The sequence below is a fragment of the Microcebus murinus genome, chromosome 10 (genome assembly GCF_040939455.1).
Source record: "Microcebus murinus isolate Inina chromosome 10, M.murinus_Inina_mat1.0, whole genome shotgun sequence".
NCBI classification, from domain to species: domain Eukaryota; kingdom Metazoa; phylum Chordata; class Mammalia; order Primates; family Cheirogaleidae; genus Microcebus; species Microcebus murinus.
Genome location: NC_134113.1, coordinates 57,458,166 through 57,474,567, shown reverse-complemented (window position 1 = coordinate 57,474,567; position 16,402 = coordinate 57,458,166). Strand labels below are relative to the sequence as shown.

At 49.0% G+C, this 16,402-nt stretch overlaps 2 protein-coding genes, 1 long non-coding RNA gene and 1 pseudogene across 4 annotated transcripts; 2 read left to right on the top strand and 2 right to left on the bottom strand.

The window, feature by feature from the left end:
- The first annotated feature begins 2 nt into the window (after window positions 1-2).
- Window positions 3-2,653, top strand: LOC105870735 (uncharacterized). Its single transcript, XR_001153752.3, has 2 exons — window positions 3-105; window positions 2,264-2,653. It is a non-coding gene; the product is annotated as an uncharacterized LOC105870735 (long non-coding RNA).
- On the top strand, window positions 1,424-1,534 carry LOC142873643 (uncharacterized; annotated as a pseudogene).
- Window positions 2,654-5,738: 3,085 nt separating the features above from the next.
- Window positions 5,739-8,102, bottom strand: SLC61A1 (solute carrier family 61 member 1). Of its 2 annotated transcripts, none has more exons than XM_012763509.3 (2): window positions 7,907-8,102; window positions 5,739-7,332 (listed from the first exon to the last, which is right to left on the bottom strand). In XM_012763509.3, the coding sequence occupies exon 2, from the start codon at window positions 7,312-7,314 to the stop codon at window positions 5,962-5,964; it is 1,353 nt and encodes a 450-aa protein (XP_012618963.1). In that variant the 5' UTR covers window positions 7,315-7,332; window positions 7,907-8,102; the 3' UTR covers window positions 5,739-5,961. The 2 variants fall into 2 exon arrangements, with proteins under 2 accessions (XP_012618963.1, XP_012618971.1); XM_012763517.3 differs by lacking the exon at window positions 7,907-8,102 and adding an exon at window positions 7,689-7,838.
- Window positions 8,103-15,434: 7,332 nt separating this feature from the next.
- LOC142873282 (uncharacterized) lies at window positions 15,435-15,950 on the bottom strand. The gene has a single exon (XM_076006811.1). The coding sequence runs from the start codon at window positions 15,948-15,950 to the stop codon at window positions 15,435-15,437; it is 516 nt and encodes a 171-aa protein (XP_075862926.1).
- Between the last annotated feature and the right edge of the window lie 452 nt (window positions 15,951-16,402).

The following is a 16,402-nucleotide window of genomic DNA, read 5'->3' as shown; positions in this document are numbered from 1 at the left end:
GGCTTCGCCTCGTTACTCCGCAACCCCGCCCGAGGTCCTGCTGCTCTGGGCGTTGAGGCCTCTTGGGGGCGCAGGCTTCACCCCTTTTTTTTTTCCTCCAGTCTGGTGAGTTCTTAGCTACTGGTGGCTTTAGTCGCTATCCGGAAGGCCAGCCTTTTTCCTCCTTCTCCCCTTTATCTTCAGAGCTCAGGCAAGAGTTTAAATTTCAAGAGAAGAGAAATAGACTAGACAACAGAAGGAACTTACTTGGAAACTCACGCGGTTTGGATTACTAGGAAAGAAGGGCGTAGCCTTCTATGAAATTCTTTTAAATATAGTTTTCTGAGGGCACTGAAATGAGTATCCATGGCTACCGCCAGCTCTTTGCCATCCAGCCTTACTCCTTCCATGGGTTGTATCAGGAAGACAGAATCTAGCGCTTTTTGATGGGAGAGAGAGGGGTGGAGTAGGAGCTGTTGAGTGAGGGAAGAAGTAGGAAAATTCATTTCCTGGGATCTTCCACAGTCTTTAATGGCTTATGTTTGGTAAGTACTAAGCACTTCCCCAAACATGAAGATTCAGCTGGTTCTGCTTTTCTTTCTTTCCTCCACCAAAGCATTCAGCTCAAAACTGGTTTCCCAGTTAGCTTTTCCCTGATGAACTCTACTGGATAATTCATCCTTCATCCTTCTCTCCATCATCATAGAGCTCTTTTAGGAGGTGAGAATCTAGAAGGGAAGACTATTTTTCTAAAAAGAAAAAAAAAAAAGAAGGAAAAGAGGCTGTATGCTGAATGCCTATAATCCAACACTTTGGGAGGCTGTAGGGGGAGGATCGCTTGAGGCCAGGAGTTCAAAACCAGCTTGAGCAACATAACAAGACCCATCTATAGGCTGGGTGTGGTGGCTTATGCCTGTAATCCTAGTACTCTGGGAGGCCCAGGCGGGAGGATGGCCTGAGGTCAGGAGTTTGAGACCAGCCTGAGCAAAAGCAAGACCCCATCTCTACTAAAAATAGAAAAAAATAGCCAGTCAACTAAAAATAGAAACAAAAAAATTAGCCGGGCTGGTGGCTCACACCTGTAGTTCCAGCTACCAAGGATTGAGGCAGGAGGATCGCTTGAGCCCAGGTGTTTGAGGTTGCTGTGAGCTAGGCTGACGCCACGGCACTCTAGCCCGGGCAACAGAGCAAGACTCTATGTCAAAAAAAGATAAATAAATAAATAAACCATCTGTAAAAAAAAGTAAGTGTTGTATGGCTGTAGATGGCTGTAGTCCTAGCTACCCAGGAGGTTGAGGCAGGATAATCACTTGAGCCCAGGAATTCAAGGTTACATACAGTGAGCTATGATTGGGCCACTACATTCCAGCCTGGGCAGTAGAGTGAGACTCTGCCTCTATAAAAACCAAAAATATTATAAACAAAAAACAAAACCTTAAAGTAAGTCCTTTTGTAGTTCATAAGCATGATGATTGGGTTTCCATGTGAATATATGAGATGTGCCCAGTGTCTTCCTCAAACCTTGTTACAACGTTGGCACATTACCCATCTGATATGAAAAAATTAATAAAATTTAAAAAATTTTAAAAACTTTAAAGCAAATGTGAGGTATTTTTATAATATTGGATCTGATCCTAAGCATGACAAACTTTTGTGGGTTTTTTTGTTTGCTTGTTTTTTGAGGCAGAGTCTTACTCTGCTGCCCAGGCTAGAGTGCCATGGCATCAGCCTAGCTCACAGCAACCTCAAACTCCTAGGCTCAAGCAATCCTCCTGCCTCAGCCTCCTGAGTAGCTGGGACTACAGGCACGCACCACCACGCCCAGCTAGTATTTTTCTATATATTTTTAGTTGGCCAATGAATTTCTTTCTATTTTTAGTAGAGACGGGGTCTCGCTCTTGCTCAGGCTGGTTTTGAACTCCTGACCTCGAGCAATCCACCTGCCTGGGCCTCCCAGAGTGCTAGGATTACAGGCATGAGCCACCACACCTGGCCCAAACTTTTGTTTTATAGACCTGTGGTTCTGTAGGGAGGTGGTAGCAGAAAATAATAAAAGGGACAGGGAGGACCATGGGATTGGGGTTAGGGACAGAACCCTTGGGAGTAGAACCTAGACCCAGCTGACAGCTGGGAACAGCCACTCCCCTCCCAGGGCAGGGATGAGATTTTCAGGAAAAGGTCATCCTCCAGGCTTCAGAACCCAGTAATGTCTGCATGCCCCAATTCTCCTGCATCCTTGTCCATTGGCTCCTAATTCCTTGGGATGTTTCTCTTCTCTTCTTAGGATCACTTAAAAGCTCCAGATCAAATAATCATGTGTCCAGCCAGATGGAAATTCAGAAAATCAGGAGCCTCTTAGTGAAAGATGGTAGTGTGCTATCCAGCCTGACCCCAAGCTGACCTTCCCACTTGAGGAAGAGGAAATGAGTTCAAGTGGAACATACTGACACCCAACTCAGCTGCTCACATACCCTAAAGTAGAAGGCATCTCAGCTTGATACTTCCATCTGGGCCAGGACTGAGGATAAACACTGCTGGGAATCCCCCAATCACTGGGATGTGTTGGAAAGTACTACACTCCAGTACAGCCCCATCCACTCATTCTCACACCCAAATCCAGATAGCTCAGCTGGATTGGAAAAGTTAAAAAATAAAATATAACAGCAAACATTTATATAGTGCTTATGCTGTGAGCCAAGAACTATTCTAAGCACTTAAATACAATAATGCATTTAATCCTCATGAGAGTCCTAAGGGGTTGAAACTATGCTATCCTCCCCACTTTACAGATGAGGAAACTGAGGCTCAGAGTGGTGAAGCCAGATTTGAACCAGTCAGGCTCTGGATCCACAGTCTTGGCCGCTTCCCTATGCTGCCTTTCTGGAGCATCATGAGCAGCGTTTTGCAGAGTGTGCACTGGATGAACCAATCCTCATTTGAGCCATATGGAGAGATACTCCAAAATGGACCAGATGACCAAATGCTCCCATTCTCTTGCCATTCTCCAACGACAGAGCTTGGGATGGGGGAGCAGGGCTAGAGACTAAAAGGCAGGTAGGTGAAGGTCCAAAATACATTTAAGGCCAAATGGACAATCCCTAAAATCCTTTCCAGCTCTTAACACACTGAGTCCAACAGGAAAGAACCACCTCCACTCTATCCGCTACTGCCCCTCTGAAGCAAGCTCAGCAAAGACAAAGCTAAAGGAACCTCATTAGTCTGTCCCCCCTACCCCCGCATTTCTGTAACACTCAGGAATGTGATGCCCCCTGCATGATTCCAACAGTAAATAACTACTGTCATCCAAAACAACAAATCATTAACTAGGCTCTAGATTCTAGTCTAATATACTTCCCCAAATGGGCGGTTCTTGAAAAGCCAGGTATGAACCAGCCTGTCTCCTCTCCAGATATGTACCAAGCACAGTCATGGGTGAAGCACCAATTTGTGTGTGTATATAGGGGAGACAAAGGTGACTAAGACAGTTTCCTCCTCCCCTCAAGATCATAGTATGATAGAAGGAGACAGAAAGTCTGCAAATAACTATAAAATATATCTAAGTCCAGCTCAACAAGGCAGAAAGAGGAAGTGGAGTTATTACAAGACTCTGTCTTCAGTCTCAAGATGATGGGGGGAAGAAAAGGAAAAGATATGTGTTTTTTGTACTTAACCTCAACCTCTGTTCCCTGCAGCCTTGCTGGGGAAACATGTCTTTTCTTCTCTGAGTAAGAACCTGAGACCACCATCCATTCCTCTCCTTAGCTTTACCGTGCAGAAGCCCTTCCATCCTGCATTCCTTCAGCAACAGTTGATGCTATCTCTCCACACAGGTTGGGACCTGCAGGTCTCTGAACATCTTGCGTCTTCCTGTCTGGGAAGTAGTCTGGGACCCAAGGAAAGGCTGTCAACCTCTTTCCAGAATGGGTGGGTCCCCCATGCCCATCTTAAGCACATTCCAGGACATACCCTTGAGCTTACCTTTCCTCTATCCCTGCCCCCCCCCCTTTTTATTTTGAGTCAGAGTCTCATTCTGTTGCCCAGGCACTGGGCTAGAGTGCTGTGGCGTCAGTCTAGCTCACAGCAACCTCAAACTCCTGGGCTCAAGCGATCCTCCTGCCTTTGCCTCCCGAGTAGCTGGAACTACAGGCATACGTCACCATGCCCGGCTAATTTTTCTATATATTTTTAGTTGGCCAATTAATTTCTATTTTTAGTAGAGACGGGGTCTTGCTCTTGCTCAGGCTGGTTTCAAACTCTCGACCTTGAGCAATCCACCCACCTCATCCTTGCCCCTTTTTTTTCTAAATTTTTATTGAAGGGTGGGAGGTTGGGAGGAGGGGTATTCAGTTGCCTTGTTTTTGTTGAGATAGAATCTCATTCTGCTGTCCTGGGTATTGTGCAGTGGCATCATTGTAGCTCACTGCAACCTCTGAATCCTGGGCTCAAGCCATCCCTCTGCCTCAGCCTTTTGGGTAGCTGGGACTACAGGCCCACCCTGCAATAAGCCACTGGGTTTTTGTTTTTTTCCTTTTTTTTTTTTTTTTTTGTAAAGATGGGGTCTTATTCTTGCTCAGGCTGGTCTGGAACTCCTGAGCTCAAGCAATCCTCCTGCCTCAGCCTCCCTGAGTGCTAGGATTACAGGCATGAGCCACCACGCCTGGCCAATCCCCACCTTTCTTAAAGCTGGCTCTGCTTTCCCTGAGAAGCCCAGGTTTTTTTTTTTTTTTTTTTTTTGAGACAGAGTCTCGCTTTGTTGTCCAGGCTAGAGTAAGTGCCGTGGCGTCAGCCTAGCTCACAGCAACCTCAAACTCCTGGGCTCAAGTGATCCTTCTGCCTCAGCCTCCCGGGTAGCTGGGACTACAGGCATGCGCCACCATGCCCGGCTAATTTTTTTTTATATATATATCAGTTGGCCAATTAATTTCTTTCTATTTATAGTAGAGACGGGGTCTCGCTCTTGCTCAGGCTGGTTTTGAACTCCTGACCTTGAGCAATCCGCCCGCCTCGGCCTCCCAAGAGCTAGGATTACAGGCGTGAGCCACAGCGCCCGGCCGAAGCCCAGGTTTTGTTGGGAGGAGAAAAGGCAGATACAATCAGAGGTGAGGCAGGGAGGGGCCCACAGAACTGGCTCACTAGTACTGTTTCCTGCCCTGATGGCTCCCTCACCCTCACTCAGGCTGGGTAGGGAAAAATCAGGTACAGACAAGATGTCCCAATCCCTTAGCCATTGACTATTCTCTTCCCTTGGCAGCCCTTCATTTAGGTTTCATGCAGGGATACAGGACCTGGTGGACTCAGATGATGCTAGACAAATGGTGCATTCATAGCCACAGAGGCAGAGGATAGGCAGCACGCATGTGTTGAGCTATAAGCTTATTCCTGTAGGAAGGGCCCTGGGTTTGCCCAAGAGATGGTCAAAGCAGGAGCCCAAGGCTCTGAAATCTTTGCTCAGTGGCCTGGCATATTGGGCATTTACCCTACATGCTCCAGAGATTGTCTTGCCCTGGATGTGGAGCAAGGGTTTTGCTTGACAACTGGAGAGGGTGCCTGTCCCACAGCAGAGAGATGTGGAGGACCTAGGAGTCTCAGGTCCTTCCCACAACTCCCAGTTTGAGCTGCAGACAGTCCAAGAAAAGTTAGAAATACAAACATTTTACTGGTAATCCTAGCTCAAAATCCCATCTCAAAACCTCCAGCTGCCCACTCACCAGAAACTACTGAGGTAGCTACAGGTGAGGATGAGTAAATCAAATCAATGATCAGTTGAAAGTGTTTATTTTTAAATGGGAAGGGGAAAGGGAGTAACACAGAGGCAACTTTTGGCACCTTCTTCCCAGTCCTTTACCTCCATGTCCTCCCCAACACAAAGCACTGGCAGGAAAAGCTGCAGGAAAGAGTCACAAAATCAGTCACAGAGAAATCTATACAACCCTGGAGAGGTGGGATTTAAGTTCATCCCAGGTGCCTTGTCCTGGAACAGGGTTAGAGTTCAGGAGCATAGGGCTCACCAGTGGGTGAGGGCACCCGCAGCTCAGCATCGTGCCTTACCACAGTGAAGAGCCCCACCACCGCCAGCAGAGCCATCACCATGACGGCAGAACAGATGCTGAACATATTCCGAGTGCCTGTTTTTCGATCACTGTCATGGAGGACAAGGAGTCCTAGGCAGGCCAGTAAGTGCAGGGGCACCCGGAACCAGTTGAGTACACCAGCCTGCTCTGTCTCAGGGATCACCTTTCTCCGTAGGAAGCTCATGCTGGGAAAGTATAGCCCACAGGCCAACTCAATAAGTAGAAAGGCTATGAAGGACTCCACTGGACTCTCCTGGCCTGGGCTGGTGGAGAAAGTCAACATGAAGAGAGAGAAGACGACGATGAGTACAGCAAGGGAGAGTAGGTGCATGGGCTGAAGGTGGTACCTCTTGGAGGTGGCAATGCGATACAGGGAAGAGCCGAGCAGGCTGGCTGCCATGAAGCTGGAGAAGACAATGCCCAGTGGGGCCCCATGTGGGTCCAGCACAGGTGTCCAAAGGAAGACAAAGATGAAGATGACACTCTCAAAAAGGGCTTGTATGGTGCCTAACAGCAGCACACGGCGGTCCGACAGGAGGCAGCGCAGGCCCCCAGCACAGGTCCTTGAGAAGGCACGCTGCCGGTCATAGTTCTCCCCCCAGTTGTGAAGGGCCAGGGCCCCAGCCAGAGCCAGGAGAGGAATGGCGGCCACAAAGGGCGCTACAGGCCCCAGCCCCATCCAGCTAGCCACAGCCTCAGCTGCCACACCTGCCACTATAGCCAGCACATGGTTCCAGAAGGCAGCTCGGGCAAAAGTAGCTGGGATCCACTCTGCAGGGAAGTCATGCCGTTCCACATGCTCATGGATGTACCAGGCCTCGAAGGCTGAGAAGAGCAGGGCTGTGGACAACCCACCAAGTGTTCTGCCCACCAGCAACACAAAGTAGTCCTGAGAGAGTTTGGTTAAACAGCACAGAGAGTAAGTGAGGGAGAACAGGACACAAGACTTCTTGCGACCCAGCCAATCTACAAGGGAGGAGGCCACAAGGCCAAAGAGGACAGTGGAGGCAAGGCCACAGACATAAAGGATGGCAATTTGACCCTCTAGGAAGTAGTAATGCTGATAGAGTTTATAGAGATAGGGAGCCTGGAGCCAGTCAGCTGCCAGGGCCAGGAAGTAGACCTGATAGAAGTCCAGCTGAAACCGAAGGAAGGAAGGATTGCTGCAAGCCCTTCCAGGGGGCTTAGCCCGGCATCTTGACAGCTCCAGCCCCAGACAAGAGGCCAGGAGCCCTACAAAAGCGAGGTAGGCAGTCACCAGCATGGTAGGCCCCCAGACGACCTGGGAAGAGAGGGAATGTCAGAGTCACATCCATTGCCCCAGTAGCACAGTCCAGGAGCTGGGTATCTAAGCAAATGGCAGCTCCACCCAACCCCCTGTCGACTCCACTCCCCCAGATCTCAGATCTCAGACCGGAGGGACCAGTTGGGTGGATGGGAGGAGTGGCCCCACCAGAAATGTCTCCTAGAACACTGTGGGGCAGGGAGGAGTAAGAGGCAAGGGGAGAGGACTGAGCTTTCGCCCCACCCTTGCCTGGTATAGCAAAGAGGGAGCCCCTTCAAAAATCCTGGTCCTTAAAGTTCTAAAGGGGCTGCAGCCCTTCTCCACAGTAGCTTCTGTCCACTTCCTGCTATTACCTCCCATCCTCGCTGGGTAGCCCATTTTTGCTCTCAGTGTGTCGTCCTCTGCTCCGGGTATCCCTCCCGCCAACGCAAGCCTCTCGAGTTGCTTTAGGGTCATGCGCGTGCATCTCAGATTCCCCTTCCTGCAGGTCACTGGCACCCCCCCCCCGCGTTCCCTAGCCCCCGCCCAGAGCCGCCACGCCCACTCACGCTTAGCCCAGACCCCGTCTCACCCGCTGGCCCGGTCTGCGGGGTCGCTCCGGACGCGTCCGGCTCCAGGCCGCCGGGCCGCCCTCCCTGCTCTGGCTCCGGCTCCCGCTCGGGTTCCAGCAGCACGCCCGCCCCTCGCAGCCTGCTTCCGGGAACCAGGCAGACCTCTGGCCGCCGCCATGATGGCCCCGTCACGTGACGGGGGCGCGGCACTAAAACTCCGCCCATGCCCCGCCTTCCTGCGCCCGGATTCGGGCGCAGAACTCCGGATGCCTAGGGAAGGGAAGGGGGCGACTGGAAACAGTGGCAGTTGCTGCTCCGGGTCTGGCTTCGCCTGCTGCCCTCTCGGTCCTCCGATTCGTGGATACCTCCGGGGCCACCCCGAAATAAAGGTTCATCTTTCTCCCGGGAAAGATGTCCGCAGCCCTGCAGGGGTAGGGGCTGAAGCTTCCTAGGGAACACAGCAGAGACGGGCTCCTTGGTTTGCCTCCTCTCCCATTGCAGTGACCTCCAAGCAAGAAGTCAGTAGGTCCAGACACCTGAGGGAGGCGGTGTGGTGTAAAGAACTTGTTCTCTGGCTACGGACAGACTAAGGCTCCAATCCTACCCCTGTCACTTACCAGCTGTGTGGTCTTGGGCAAGCCACGTAACTTCTCAGTGTCCCAGTTCCTTTGAAGTCACAGGACAGCAGTGCTGAAATAAAGAAGGCTAAAGTTCAGTGGCAGCATAGGGTTAAGAACTTCAGTCCTGGAGTTGAATTCCCACTTTCTGCCACTTACTAGCTGCTTTAGCTTGGAAGAGTATATTTAACCTCTCCCCAGCCTCAGTATTACCTCCTCAGGAGCCTACAATGGCTTCCCATCTCACTAAAGGTAAAAGCCAAAATCTTTTTTTTTTTTTTTTTGAGACAGAGTCTCGCTTTTGTTGCCCAGGCTAGAGTGAGTGCCGTGGCGTCAGCCTAGCTCACAGCAACCTCAAACTCCTGGGCTCGAGCGATCCTTTTGCCTCAGCCTCCCTGGTAGCTGGGACTACAGGCATGTGCCACCATGCCCGGCTAATTTTTTATATATATATCAGTTGGCCAATTGATTTCTTTCTATTTATAGTAGAGACGGGGTCTCGCTCTTGCTCAGGCTGGTTTTGAACTCCTGACCTTGAGCAATCCGCCCGCCTCGGCCTCCCAAGAGCTAGGATTACAGGCGTGAGCCACAGCGCCCGGCCCCAAAATCTTTATAATGGGCTACAATACCCTCTCTCCTCTGACCCTCTGCCACTCCTCTGACCTCATCCCCTACCATTCTCCTCTACTCCATTTATACTGGCTACCACCAAGGCCTTTGCACACTGCTCCCTGTGAGGAATTCTCTCCAAGATTCCACATGGTTTTCTCCCTTACCTCCTCCAGTTATATGTCCAAATGTCACCAGATCAGAGAGGCCTTCCTTGGCCATCCTGTTTAAAATAGCAACAACAACACCTCCACCTCCACCTCCACCACAGTAACCTACCTGCTTTCCTTCCAACTCTGTTCTCTTGCTGCTTTTTCTCCACGGCACTTAACACCATTTGGCATACTATATATTTTACTTGTTTATTTACTATCTCTTCTCCCTACAGATTTTTATCTGTTTTGTTCACCTGTATTCCTAAAACTTAAAACAGTCATTAGTATGTAATAAACATTCCATAAATATTCTATAAATAAATTAATGAATAAATGAATCCATGTAAATTACTGTAAAAAGTACTGGCCCATATTAACTGTTAACACTTATCAAACAGTTATCATTTACGTAAGCTCTTTTTTTTTTTTTTTTTTGAGACAGAGTCTCGCTTGTTGCCCAGGCTATAGTGAGTGCCGTGGCGTCAGCCTAGCTCACAGCAACCTCAAACTCCTGGGCTCAAGCGATCCTTCTGCCTCAGCCTCCCGAGTAGCTGGGACTACAGGCACGCGCCACCATGCCCAGGTAATTTTTTATATATATATATTAGTTGGCCGATTCATTTCTTTCTATTTTTTTATAGTAGAGACAGGGTCTCGCTCAGGCTGGTTTTGAACTCCTGACCTTGAGCAATCCGGCCCGCCTCGGCCTCCCAGAGTGCTAGGATTACAAGCGTGAGCCACCATGCCCAGCCCGTAAGCTCTTTTTAAAGAAGGTTTGGACCAACTGCTATAGATGAATTATCTCCTTAAGCTGTCACAACAACCCATAAGGTAGGTACTATTATTATCCCCCAAAGTTGGAAAGGTTAGATAACATGTCCAGAGTCACACGGTAAGAGGTGGAGTCACATTGGGACTCAGATCTTTCCAATTCCATGCTCACATCCTTTCTGAAGAGATTAAATGAGTTTACTTACCTGTACAGATGACTAGTAAATGTTGGTTTTCTGTATGCTAAAGCTTGGAGAGTAGAGAGGGGGTAGGAGAGTTTGGGATTACATCTGGAGAAATACTTCCTTATGAAAAAGTAAACTGCTGATTTATATCCTACAAGTTCCAGAGTGCCTTCATCCCTCCCTGGCAAACTACTGGAAAGTAGAAAGGGGTAATGGTTTCCATGCCTTCATCTAGAAACACTAAGATTAAAAATTATAATTTCCCCAAGGTCACTCAGTAAGTGAAAGTATGGAGGATCCAACTGCCCTCCATCTAAGTCCTGGGCTTCGGTCCCTTGAATGCATTACAGTGAGTCTCTAAATTCTTGGTGGTCTTTTCTTGGGAGTGGAGGTTGTCCTGGATGAAGGCAGTGGATAGAACAGTATGATCTTATTTATATTCCTTGTCTTCTGTTTCACAGGATGGAGACCAGTTTTCTGCCATTATTGCACTGTATTTTGCTCAGAAGCACCTGATAGAGAGAGACCAAAAGCAAGATTACCTTTTTTTTATTATCTTTGTTTATTATAGGACCTATTCAAAATATGTAAGGTTCCCCTGGTCCCTTATAGCTGTGAAGCACAGTTGGGAAAGTCATAAACATGGGGAATGTGCCAGCAGAGGACTGAGAGGATAGGGTGGCCTGGTACAGGCCAGGGAAGGCTGGGATTTGGGCTGGGAGTAGAGGGGAACCAGAGGGAAGTACTGGCTTTCAGCACTGGTGGTGAGGATGCTCTGGGAATTACAAGCAACCATGCTTATCAGAGGAACATCATTTAAAACTTGTATTATAAAAATGTTCAAATATACACAAAGGTAGAAAGCATAGTTCGATGAACCCTCATATACTTAACAGTTATTGATTTTGCCACTTTTGTTCCTTTTCCTTTCTTTCTGTCCTTTTTTCCTCTGCTGAAGTATTTTAAATTAAATGGGTCACTTTACTCCATACTTCAGCATGCATGTCTAGGAAATAAGGACCTTCTCTTACATAACTCCAGAACCATTTTGTATCTAACAAAATTAGCACTGATTCCTTAGTATCATAGAGACCCAGTCCATAATTAAATGTTCCTGTTTTTACAGTTAGGTTGTCCAAATCAGGAACCAAACAAGGTCCACATGTTCCATATAGTAGTTGTCTTTTTATTTTATTTTATTTTTTTGAGACAGAGTTTCACTTTGTTGCCCAGGCTAGAGTGATTGCTATGGTGTCAGCCTAGCTCACAGTAACCTCAAACTCCTGGGCTCAAGTAATCCTACTGCCTCAGCCTCCCAAGTAGCTGGGACTATAGGCATGCACCACCATGCCTGGCTAACTTTTTCTATATATATTAGTTGGCCAAGTAATTTCTTTCTATTTATAGTAGAGACAGAGTCTCGCTCTTGCTCAGGCTGATTTCGAACTCCTGACCTCGAGCAATCCACCCACCTTGGTCTCCCAGAGTGCTAGGATTACAGGAGTGAGCCACTGTGCCTGGCCAGTAGTTGTCTTTTTAAATCCCCTGTCACGTCACACCCCCGCCCATTGACTAGTGGAAGAAATTGGGCCAGATTTCCTTTAGAATGTCCCACATTCTGTATGTGTTTACTTAATTCCTTGTTGTGTCATTTAATTTGTTCCTCCATCCCCTGTATTTCCTGTTAATGGAAGTTAGCACTAGAGGTTTGATTAGATTCATGTTCAATTTTTTTTGTTTATTACTTTGCTTGGCAAAAATCCTTGGTAGGCCGAGTAGTGGCTCATACCTATAATCCTAGCACTCTGGGAGGCCAATGCGGGAGGATTGCTCAAGGTCAGGAGTTTGAAACCAGCCTGAGCAAGAGTGAGATGCCATCTCTACTAAAAATACAAAGAAATTAATTGGCCAACTAAAAAATATATATATAGAAAAAATTAGCCGGGCATGGTGGTGCATGCCTGTAGTCCCTGCTACTTGGGAGTCTGAGGCAGAAGGATTGCTTGAGCCCAGGAGTTTGAGGTTGCTGTGAGCTAGGCTGATGCCATGATACTCTAGCTTGGGCAACAGAGTGAGACTCTGTTTCAAAAAAAAAAAACTTTGGTAGATGATACTTAACATTGCATCACATCAGGAGGTACATGGTATCTGGCTGTGATGTTTGGATTCATCAGTGGGATTAGACTATAATGGCTCGATTCCTCCATTGTAAAGTTCTGCATCAACCATCATTCTTGGTTTCATCCATTAGGTGATTCTTGCTTTGATCAGTTATTTCATTAGGGATTGCAAAATGGTGATTTTCCTAATTCCATATTCCTGACAAGGAGAAGTAGCTGGTGGACCATGCCTGGAGGGAGTAGGGGGCTCTTGGTGGGCATCCTTCTTGTTGCGAGGCCCCAAGCGTAGGCCCAGAGAGAAGTCCATTCAGCTGCAGGAGCGCCCAGGCTGGGGGCTGGGTGAAGGGGAGGGCAGGGATGAAGCAGGAGGGGCTACTGTGAGGGGCAGGATTAAACCTAAGACACACTGAGCCTTGCTGATCCTGCAGGGAGCTCAGACCTCCCCATCCAGCCCTCCCCTTCCAGGCCTGCCAGGCCATGCTCTCCTGCCACCTCCCTCCCCTGAAAACCCTCCAACAGCACCAGACCAGAACACGTTCTTCAGATACGACGTGCACTTTCATGCCTCCAGCTCTTTGTTCACGCTGTTCCTCCTGCCTGGAGTACCCTTGCTCTCTTCTCCACTTGGGAAGGTCCTATCATCTCTGAAGTCTTCTTTAGCTAGAATTCTTCTGTAAATAAGAAGTTGGCTGGGTGTGGTGGCTCACATCTGTAATCCTAGTACTACTCTAGGAGGCTGAGGTGGGAGGATCGCTTGAGCTCAGAAGTTCGAGACTACCCTGAGCCAGAGCGAGACCCTGTCTCTGCTAAAAATAGAAAGAAATTAGCTGGACAACTAAATATATAGAAAAAATTAGCCGGGGATGGTGCCATATGCCTTTAGTCCCAGCTACTCAGGAGGCTGAGGCAGGAAGATTGCCTGAGCCCAGGAGTTTGAGGTTGCTGTGAGCTAGGCTGACGCCACGGCATTCTAGCCTGGGCAACAGAGTAAGACTCTGTCTCAAACAACAACAACAACAAAAAACAAGTTGTCTTTACCAGTTAGAGCTATTCTGAAATATAGTTTATATAGGACAGGTAGCATAAATGCTTAATTCTTTTTCTTCTTAATTGCCAACTTTCAAAATAAGTTGAAAGAACCATCATTTCAAAAACAGGTTTAGGGCAGGATGCAGTGGCTCACACCTGTAATCCAAGCACTCTGGGAGGCCGAGGCAGGCAGATTGCTCGAGGTCAGGAGTTTGAAACCAGCCTGAGCAAGAGCGATACCCCGTCTCTACTATAAATAGAAAGAAATTAATTGGTCAACTAATATATATAGAAAAAAATTAGCCAGGCATGGTGGTGCATGCCTGTAGTCCCAGCTACTTGGGAGGTTTAGGCAGTAGGATTGCTTGAGCCCAGGAGTTTGAGGTTGCTGTGAGCTAGGCTGACACCACGGCACTCACTCTAGCCTGGGCAACAAAGCGAGACTCTGTCTCAAAAACAAAAAAAACACGTTTGGGATTAAAGCTGAGCAGGGGTGGATGGCCTCAATAGTGAATGGGGAAATGGAGGCCTATTCTCATAACCATGTCCACCCCTTCCTCACTGCAGAGTATGGACCCTCTGTAGTATGGACAGAGTCCTGGCCCTTGGGAAGCAATGAGAAAGACATAACACAGGCTTGTTGTGCAGGGCCCAGGGAGATGGGGAGATAGGAGGCTGGGGGGGAAGCATGAGAGATATGAGGAGATCGAAAAAGAGAGCTAGGAAGTGAAAAAACAGCTAGACATAGAAGACAGGAAGAGAGACAAAGAAAGGGAAACAGAAATGGAAGAGATCACGAATGAAATGCACAACAAAGCAGAATAGGACAGAAAAGCAGAGAGATATGAGGTGAATGGAAAGACCAAGGAAGGAAATAGATATGAAGGCAGAGATTGAGATGGGGAAGGGGAAAGAAAAAGACGTATATGTTAAATGGATTTTAAATGAGGGAAATAGCGAAAGGAATAGAGGTAAAGGGAGGAGAAAACAGATGTAACGATCTGAAGGCAATGTGTCCCAGTGATAGAAGGAAACAGAAACAGAGAGAGTAAAGTATAAAGATAGATGGAAAAAAATAAACAGAGAAAGAAAATAACAAAGAGTTCTAGAGAAGGAGACTAAGAAAAAGAAGTCGAAAAAACAGGTTAGTGCAGGAGCCAGAGAACTTGAGAAACATGGAGGGGAGCTTAGGGACTCAGCCTACGAGCTAGTTCTGGACAGATAGCTGAGTCTCTCACTTCTAGCTTCTCTTGGAGGGGCTTCCAGCCCCACCCCCAGGGACAGGAGACTTAGCTAGCTATATGTGGGTAGGATTATTAGAAGCCTAAGTCAAGGGTTCCCAGCTTCCTTCATCCCCATGCCAGATAAGTATGGATGTCACAGATGGGACTATTGCTGCAAGATTGAGGTCATGAGGCTGAGTGAGCTCTCAGAGATTTGAAAGACAAGACATCCAAGCAGAGGGTTCCTGGCTAGAAACAAATGACCACAAAGATGTCAAAGATATCCATGGGGAGGGAGGAACCAGATACCCTCTACTCAGCCTCCTCTTCTGGTCCAAAGGCCACTAACCTCTGCCTGACTCAAGGTGAGAGGTGAGGGGTTCAGAGACTCTTGGGACAATCAGGGATGTGGGTGGAAGTCCAAGGGAGGAGAAGCGGTCTCCGGACAAAGGATCCTCTACCTACTCTAGAGGTAGAGTCCACCTCCATGGGAACTGCAGAGGAGACTCCAGTGGGGCTCAGTAGAGGGAAGAAATGGCCAACTTGCTCACCTTCAGCAGCTGTGGGGGAGGCTCTGAGAACACTTTCCATTCCAGAAGTTGCAGAAGAAGAGGTTTTGGAACCAGCAGGAGCACACCCAGAAACTAACTTCAAAGCAGATACTCCCCCAGGACTGGGCGGGAGGAGGGTTCTGAGCAGCCTGCTGCCTCTGCCTGCCTTGGTGAGGGGTCCAGCCGATCCCTCTCCCCACCCCACCCCAGCTCCTGCCTCCCTGCCTGAGGAAGCAGCTACGGACGTGCTCTAGGAGACCAACAGTCCCTTGGTGGGCATTAGTCCACCTAGACTATCAGACAGCGCCCCCGAGAAGAAGTGCGTTGTCCCCTGAAGCAGCTGCAACAGCCAGTGGTGCCTGGAGGCCCCCAGGCAGCCCCTCTGCTACAGCCGCAGCTGTCACTGCAGACCACGTGGGAGCTCAAGCAAGCAGCTCGGCCCCTGGAGCAAGGGTAAATGGGGCAAGGTGAGGGGTGGCAGCAGGCTAGGGGTGGGCCAGAGCATGAGACACAGGAAGTATGGGGACAAGTCAAGGGTGGACAAGCAGGGCAGGGAGGGCAAGAGCAGGTGCAGGGTGGGCCAGGGAGGCTGGGACAGGAGGGACAGGGAGCTGTGTAATAGGGACAGGCAGTGCAGGAGTAGGTGGAAGGGGGACAGCCAGGGCAAGGGAAGGTACAGGCAGAGGGGGGACAGGGTAGACAAGGAGAGGCAGCTGGTGGACCATGCCTGGAGGGAGTAGGGGGCTCTTGGTGGGCATTCTTCTTGTTGCGAGGCCCCAAGCGTAGGCCCAGAGAGAAGTCCATTCAGCTGCAGGAGCGCCCAGGCTGGGGGCTGGGTGAAGGGGAGGGCAGGGATGAAGCAGGAGGGGCTACTGTGAGGGGCAGGATTAAACCTAAGACACACTGAGCCTTGCTGATCCTGCAGGGAGCTCAGACCTCCCCATCCAGCCCTCCCCTTCCAGGCCTGCCAGGCCATGCTCTCCTGCCACCTCCCTCCCCTGAAAACCCTCCAACAGCACCAGACCAGAACACGTTCTTCAGATATGACGTGCACTTTCATGCCTCCAGCCCTTTGTTCACGCTGTTCCTCCTGCCTGGAGTACCCTTGCTCTCTTCTCCACATGGGGAGGTCCTATCATCTCTGAAGTCCTCTTCTTTATTCAATGAAAAATTATTTCTTGAGCTCTAGTCCCCTAAGGCCTGACTCTCTCCAATCCTGATGCCCAGAGCTGATGCTTCAGGCCCCTCAAGAGTTC

Bases quoted from the DNA above. Each gene is read 5' to 3' on its own strand.
- SLC61A1 (XM_012763509.3), bottom strand. From the start codon at position 7,314: ATGCTGGTGACTGCCTACCTCGCTTTTGTAGGGCTCCTGGCCTCTTGT.
- LOC142873282 (XM_076006811.1), bottom strand. From the start codon at position 15,950: ATGGACTTCTCTCTGGGCCTACGCTTGGGGCCTCGCAACAAGAAGAAT.